Consider the following 8,035-nt stretch of genomic DNA (forward strand, 5'->3'; position numbering starts at 1 on the left):
ATTTTTTTTTCTACAAATTGAATAAAAAATAAAACATTTTTTTTAATCAAAGTTACTTCTGATTACAAACATGTGCGCACTAGATAGTAACTGGCGGGTGCGCACTTGTCACTATCTGGTGAGCATCTGTTAATAAACAGATTTTTTTTTTTAATTTCAGGTTTTTTTCTACTTTAATGTCCCTTTAGGAGCTCCGTAGATGTTCACATTTTTAACCCTTACAACTTTAATCCACTTCTCAAAATTTCCAACTGGATTATGAAACTTGTAAAAAAAATGTTTTGAGATTCTTAAATCGGCAGGATTTTAAGCATCTCAAACACATTTTAAATATTTTTATTTATTTATTGTTTTTGTTTTTCATTTTCTAAATGCACTGCACAGTCTTACATCTGTTGTTACAGGAAAAGTCCAATTTTCTCCAATGAAAATGTGCTAATCTTAACAGATAATTTTGTGACACCTCAGCATATCCATTCTCTGAAGTAGAACCCAACTTTCACTCATTATGTCACTCATTATAACTATTATTAATAATATTATTATTGTCTTCTTTATTTTTGTACATCGTTTAAGGGAATAAATTTCTGAATACTGTCTTGTTATCAGTGTTTTTCTCCAATTGAACCTGCACTTCATGGTGCTGCAGCGCCATCTGCTGGCCAAACATGATTTATTTTAATATCTATATTCCAATAAATCCTCTTTTATTGATCTGCACCACATTTAGAATCAGGTTACATTGTTCTTGCCTTTTCTTGTTCTTACCGGCTGTTTACAGTCAAAACAATTACAACACAAGTGTGCAACATTCAACACAAAATGTTACATTCCTCGTTTTCCAGCTTCATGCAACACTTTTGTGTGAAGCGTTACAAAAAATAAGCAAACATTGGGTTAGCAAAGTACAGACAAAACAAAACATCAACGTGGATGCATAAATGAATCCATAAATCCATTTTTTATGTACCCATGGGGTAAAGCAATCGTCTCATTTTCATGTCTGAAAAGCCCCAGACTTTAACGTTGGTGTGAAATTGAATTTTAAGAGTTCATTAATTGATTTTCTGAAACCGTTGAACCCCTTTTAGGTTGCTGGAGCCTATCCCAGCCACGTGAAAGCTGGAGTTTCAAATGTCCTGATGGTAATTATTTGGGTAGGTCTAGTTGAAGCTGAGGTTACTTGCACCTTGTACTCAGTGCTCATTTGAGAGAGTCTAAGAGTTTTAGTCCAGTTTGTTGCCTAAATGTCACGGATGTTTGCCCCCAGAATGGTTCATATTCCCAACGTTAACTTTACATCTTTACATGGAGCAAATCCAGAGTAAATTTGGGTTTTTGGTCCTCGTCAGTTTATGTTCAGGCAGATTTCATCACATCAGAGCAACATCTGGTCAAAAAGAAAAAAAAATGTCTGACTCATAGGGGTGTAACGATTAATCGATGAATCAATGTTCTAATAATGGATTATTTTGAAATCAACAGTGGGCTGAACTTTATCTAGAATGTGAATGGATTTGACATTCATTCTTGTTTAGTTTGTTTCTACACAGATTTAATTGATTATCTTGCAAGAAATGCAATAATCTGGAAAACTTTCCCTGCACTGTTCAGTACGAGGTATTTATCTCTGAGTCACACTGGTTGAATCTTTGGCTAAAGATTTCCTGGATCGATCCGTGAATCGGATCGGTTAAAAATAAATCGTATTGTCAATCACAAATTACGATACGAATGGATTAAAATGGATCGTTACACCCCTACTGAAACACAAAACTAAACTGAGTGCAAAACCAGCCCCCACCCGTGAAGCTTCCTACCCAGATCTGTTGCTGGTGTGATATTTCAGGCTGAAAAAGGCTCTGGGCGGGTTGCTTAGAAAGCAAAAAGGCTTCAGATGCATTTGGTTGAGTAGCTGGAGCTCGGTGTGCTGAAGGAGCACGCCACAATGTCCACCCTCCTGATGTGCGCAGGCGCGCTCGGACCCGGAGAGGCTCTGTCTGTCCGGCTGGGCTTGTTCTCCTCCTCGCCGCCGATCGTGGCGCTCGACTCCACGTTGAAAGGGTGGAAGCTGGCCCGCGCCGTGTCGTACTCCCACGCTTGTCTCATGGCGAAGTCCGCGAAGGATCTGTTGTTGATGGACAGCTGCAGGTCGTCGTTCCTGTAGCCGGCGGTGCGTAATGACGCATAGCTGGTCTCGTCGCTGTGCAGGGAGCGCGGGGAGTTTTGACCCGCCACCCAGCCTCCGTTCTTGCCACGGCCGTCCTTTGCCCACGCAGCTGCCCTCTTCAGCTTCTCACAGCCCTTCAACAGCAGGTTCTTCCGGCACAGGATGTACACCCAGGGGTCCAGGATCGGGTTGAAAGAGGCGAAACGGATCGCCAACATGTCGCTCCGGTAATCCGGACTCACCCCCGCAGAGATGTCTGCAGGGCCGTACAGCTGGTTTACAAAGATGCGCACCTGTCCGGAAAAAACAGGACAGGTGAGTGGCATCCATGACGCAAACAGGGGCGGACTTACCACTAGACAAAGATGACCAATCACTACTTAACTTAACTCTGACATAAAATCTCTAAAATTCCATACAGATGTCAAAGAGTTTCATCCTCCCCCATCCCTCTGCAGCAATGGAACATTCCATCAACAGCAAGTTAGCAACAATCTAAATGACTTTAAAAAGATAAGATGAAGCTGTGCAATAAGGACAAATAACATCTCACAGAAATTTAGAAAAGTTAACAAAAGTTGGAAGAACACAATCAAAGGAACTCAATAGGAGGCAGATCAAGAATGAGAAAAGAAAGAGAAAGAAACGGTAAAAGAAGATGGTCAGTTTTTAGATTTTTCTTAATGACGTCACTTTATATTGTTCCATCACTCAACCACTGCAGAGGACCCCATCTTAAGGTTCACCTGGGACCCCAAAACTGCACGCACAGGTGTAGTAAATAAAGGTGTTTCCTCCTCACCACTAAAGGGATGGAGCAGACCAGGAACACGATGGTCATGAAGATCAGCAGCCAGAACATCTGGATCTCCGCGGCGGATGTGACCGACGGCAGGCGCGGGAAGCGGCGGCGCGAGCCGCTCTGCTCGCACACCTCCGCCCTCACTATGCCAGTCCTCTGGTTCATGCCCACCAGAGACCTGCACACGGCCAGGTTACACAGCACCGTCACTGCGATCAGCACCAGCATCACGCCCCCGTAGAGGAAGGAGTAGCACGCGCCCAGCGGGTCCATCGCCCTCCAGTCCAGAAAGCACCACGTCCCGGGGAAGTGGCGCACGTGCTGGCCGAAGCCAAAGCTGGGCATGATGCACAGCACGATGTTGGCCAGGTAGGTGACGAGGAGCGCGAAGCGCGCCATGGTCCGGTCTATGTGCTGGGAGTAGAAATACGCGTGGTTGATGGCCAGGTAGCGCTCCACGGCCATGGCGCAGAGGATGGACATGCCGGCGGAGCCGAAGAACAGCATGGAGAAGGAGAAGAAGTGGCAGAGCAGCGCTCCTCCCGGCCAGCGGTTGGCCACGTAGGTGGCGATCACCACGGGGCTGGTGAAGCAGGTCCCCAGCAGGTCCGTGATGGCCATCCCGCACACCAGCGTGTAGAACGTGGTTTCCTTTTGCTCCTTCTTGGAGACGCACAGCACCACGATGGCGATGAGGTTTCCCAGGACCCCCACGGCGAACATGGTCGCCGAGGTGACCAGAGACCTGAACTCCAGCCGAAGCGCAGGGAAAGACTGATTGGAGCTGAGAGGGAGAGTCAGAAGCAACGCTGAGGCATTCGAGTCCAGATGTCCGCGCGCAACACTGTCGTTGATCATCCTCAGAGTTTTTTCCTTCCTTTTTTTCTGCAGACAAGTTGCTCTAAGAGTACAGAAACAAACCAGCATGCCCGCACATCTCCCACAGAGCACACCGTGTATGTTTTAGTTTGCAGACGGCGTGTTTGGTTGTCAGCGCGCGCCACATGAGGGTGCACCTGTTGGTGTTTGGCTGCGCTCTCTGCTGCTGCTGCTGCGGGCTTTAAGGCGCGCGCTGATGTCAGCACCGTGACGCGCGGGGTGTGTGAGCGCGAGGAGATGGCTTTCCAAGAGTCTCATGTCTGCAGGCAAAGTTAAATTAAAATTTATCTTTATGTAAAACAGGTTATTGCAGTGACGTCACGGGTTAACACGCGTCAGACCAAGTGGCTAAACCTGGCACCCTTTGGTGAACCACCAAAAAAAGTGTCTTTTTGAGTCTAATTTCTTATAGCTTCAGTCTTTCACAGACGCAACACCTCTTCTGCATAGAGAAATGCACTATTATTGAATAGAACGACATTTAAAAGGCTCTGGGATTGCTCTAATAACTTTAACAAAGATGTATAATTCTCTCTTTGTACCTGCAACGAAAATTTAAAAGGAGAGAAGTGGAAGCTTCAGCACCAAGGTCAGCGCCTGCAGCACAGAGCCTGAGAGCAGAGACGTTTCTAACTCCCTGCAACCTTTTATTGATTACTGATAATGAAATGCCTGATTGAGTCACAGCAAATGAGTCTTCACTTTGAAAATGGAAGAAACCTCATCTCCCATCTCCATCATCAGGTTTGATGCAGTCGCCTCTACTTAGTCGAGAAACAGAGTTGAGTTTATACACACATTTTATTGAATAATATTTACTTTTCATGAGATAAAGTGCTTTAGTTGTTAAAAAAAAGAGACATGTTTGTGTTTTTGATGCTCCCGGTTTGTATCCGGAGTGACGTCTGTAATTGCTCCCAAAATGCGACCTTCTCTGCTAAACACTCCTCAAAAAGCGGATGAAAACATCAGCCGAATGTTCATGCGCCTGATCCATGGAGGTGTCAGGGTCCACAGAACCTGATTGTTCCTGTGGAAAGAGAAGATCCGACAACAGAAAGGAAACCGGTTCAACAATTCACAAGCTTGTGACAACATGAATGAGATTTATAACAGATAATCCGGCTGTGGAAGGAAAAAGTCAAGTAGGTGTGAGGATGATTATGCAGGCTGGAGAATACCTGCAGCCTGAGACGTCTCTGAAACAAAACTACATGAGCATGAGTGATACTCTCATGGTGTCTCTGCATCTTCTTTCTGAGTTGAATCCACAACACCTCTCCATGACTCCAGAAGGGTTTGTTAATACTCTTAATTCTCTACTTAGAGGATTATATTTCTGCAATTATTTTACTCATGAACCGTTAAAATGCTAATGAATTTCAGAGTTAAGTTTCTTATTTCTGAGGTTCAAAATAATTCAAGACATTTCTGATATTGTGAAGTATTCAAAACACATGCACACCTAGGGGCAATTTAGAATGAACAAATCAACCTTTTAAGCGTGTCTTTGGACTGCAGGAGGAAGCTGGAGAGCATGGAGAAGATCAAAACGTGCACAGATAGAACAATCAAACTCCACACAGAAGGAACCCTCTGGGATTTGAACCACTGTGAGGGGAGAGGGCGTATTCCAGAAGAAGCAAAAAAAACACAAATGTTTACTTTAAAAAATATTTACTTAAAAGAGTTTGGGAAAATCATGTCTGTGAGTTTATAAAGATGTTTATTTATTCACCAATGAATGTTTAGGCTGACAAAGAATTAGCATTAGCCATGCTATGAAAAATCCCATCATACGTTAGCATCAAGCTAGCAGACTTTAGCATTTTTTTTATCAATCTCTGCTTTTATGAATTGATTATTGCTCTATCAATTCAAGTCAATTTATCAACCTAGCAAAAAAAAAGTTTTTTTTTTAATTTTTGCAAAATTGGTACCACAGTCATAACTAGATATAAGGCATTACCTGCTAATGTGAATGCTTTAAGCTGAATGTGGCTGCTGAAGATGCAAGAGTTGATAGTTGAAAATGCTAAAACTGATAGCTAAAAAGCAAAGCTGAAAGTTGAAAAGCTGAAGCCGAAAGCTTGTTAAAATATTAGCTAAATGCCAAATTAGCATAAAATCTGGAAACATGTCTAATTTTGGAAAAACAGCTAACATAATGCTAAAATATTAGCTAAAATCCAAATTTCCTAAAAACTGGAAAAACCTCTGAATTACCCCAAAACAGCTAGCATGATGCGAAATTAAAAGCTAAATTCTACATTACCCTTAAAAACTCAGTAGTTGCTGAACATTTTAAAGTTCAAATGGCGTCTCTCTCTGAAAGTAAACAGAAGTACACAAGTTTGAAGGATTTGAGTAATATCTCAGTCGTTTCCTATGGGGCATATTTTGCTCAATATTAATAAACTATAAAGTTTATAAATACCAAAAGTACAAGCTGTAATGTCTGAAACGTTTTCACACCAAGATAGATGAAATCGTTGAAAGTGTGCTGGAGTTTTTATGTGCCACAAAACATACAGAAAGGCACAGAATCACTATTGTGTGAATGCTGTAAAACATCCACAAAGTTAAAAGACTGATTTTTTTTTTTAAATGGATCAAAAGATGATCGGAGTGGGAATTTAATGTTGGTGTAATTTCACAGCTGGTTTATATAAATCTGCAAAAGTTTGTCATTTTAATGAAAATGTTTTGTGATTTTTACCAAAAAGCTCATTTGTGACTTAGCCCACAATGCTTCGTTCACACTGGGCATGTGGAACGCGTTTTGTCAATTAAAAGGGACGTTCTCCAAACATCACTACCACACCCAAGTCCTGATTGGTCAAAGTTTGACCCGATTTACCTCGCAACGCGCCTTAAATGGCCATGCATTTTATACATAGAAACCCTAAAGAGTTGTAAAAACTCGAGTGTGAACAAGTGAACATGAGAGTTTTAAGTGTGAAAGCTTGAAACGCAACATTTATGCATGTTTCCGTTGACTTTTCAATGGAAGTGGTCGCTTGAACATGTGATGAAGTAGCTTCCCTTTTTTTTTACCTTCTTTATAGATTCTCCACCGTTCTATCTGAATATAATCAAGCTCTCTAATGGAACTCGGCTGTAGTTTTGTTCACTTGTTGCTTGATTCTCACTGACTGCTGTCATTTATCTGCCAACTCTGTGAAAAACAACAGTTTTCCCATAATCCTTATTATTCACAATCTACACCTTCTACACGTTAATAGTGAGAGCTCTGTTACATCTATCCTTAACAAGTCTTTTATTTTGATTTTTGAATCTAGTCATTAAATTTCCAAAAATTGAGTCAAAATACACATCCTCACATCAATCAAAAAAATCAATTTAAGTTCCTTTGAAACACTGCTGCTTTGTCTTGTTGAGGAGTTCTGAGTCAATAGTTACTCAGAGTAGGTTTGCTGTGGATGATCCAACTAGTAAAAAAAAAAAAGAAAAAAAAGAAAAAAAATGTTTTTACTTGGATATCAAGAGATTTGCAATAATCCAAAACCTGCATTTGAATTCATTGGATTTGACTGCGAGTTACAGTTTTAACTGCACACACACAAACATGAAAAGATAATCTAATGAGTGGAAATGAAAGAATTCATCACCCAGCAGGAAGGGTCTGTGCATCAGCAGTGAGGTGCAGCCGCTCTGCTTGTAAGTGGATTCCTCTCCTCCTCCCTCAGACTGACGCCTCCTGGGGGGAGTGGGCGGGTTGGAGTCCAGCCTCCGAGCTGTAATAACCCAAAGCTTTCTGACGTTGGAGCCTCAGTTGCCCACTCGTGAAAATAAACTCTTTTGCCCTCACTCCCACCGAGCCGCCGCTGGTTTAATAAGGATTTCTGTGTTTCAGTGTTATCGTTTCACTGCAGTTTTTTTTCTCGATGAAACTTTTCTAACTCCCTTTAAAAGCCACAGTAAAAGCGTCAGAATTTGTAATTGTGTAAAATTCATATTTTACACATTTATGTATTTTATTTTTGTATATTTCTGAAGGGTGGAACCTTTGTTTAAAACTGTGTTGCACAGGGAAGAATGTTGTTGTAACACTTCTTAAGGACTTCCATGTGGCAAAAGAGATTAAGAAGGTAAAAAGTTCTGACACAGTTTTAAGAAGTTGTCTTGCGTTCTTCATGCTTTAATTTTTAGTTCATGTCATT

The 8,035-nt window shown here is 41.8% G+C and overlaps 1 protein-coding gene across 1 annotated transcript; it reads right to left on the reverse strand.

Moving 5' to 3' along the window:
• Positions 1 to 1,538: 1,538 nt before the first annotated feature.
• Positions 1,539 to 3,830, reverse strand: ptger4c (prostaglandin E receptor 4 (subtype EP4) c). Its single transcript, XM_024273973.2, has 2 exons — positions 2,973 to 3,830; positions 1,539 to 2,463 (listed from the first exon to the last, which is right to left on the reverse strand). The coding sequence occupies exons 1-2, from the start codon at positions 3,828 to 3,830 to the stop codon at positions 1,894 to 1,896; spliced, it is 1,428 nt and encodes a 475-aa protein (XP_024129741.1). The 3' UTR covers positions 1,539 to 1,893.
• Positions 3,831 to 8,035: the final 4,205 nt, after the last annotated feature.

The sequence above is a fragment of the Oryzias melastigma genome, linkage group LG17 (assembly GCF_002922805.2).
Source record: "Oryzias melastigma strain HK-1 linkage group LG17, ASM292280v2, whole genome shotgun sequence".
Classification (NCBI taxonomy): Eukaryota; Metazoa; Chordata; class Actinopteri; order Beloniformes; family Adrianichthyidae; genus Oryzias; species Oryzias melastigma.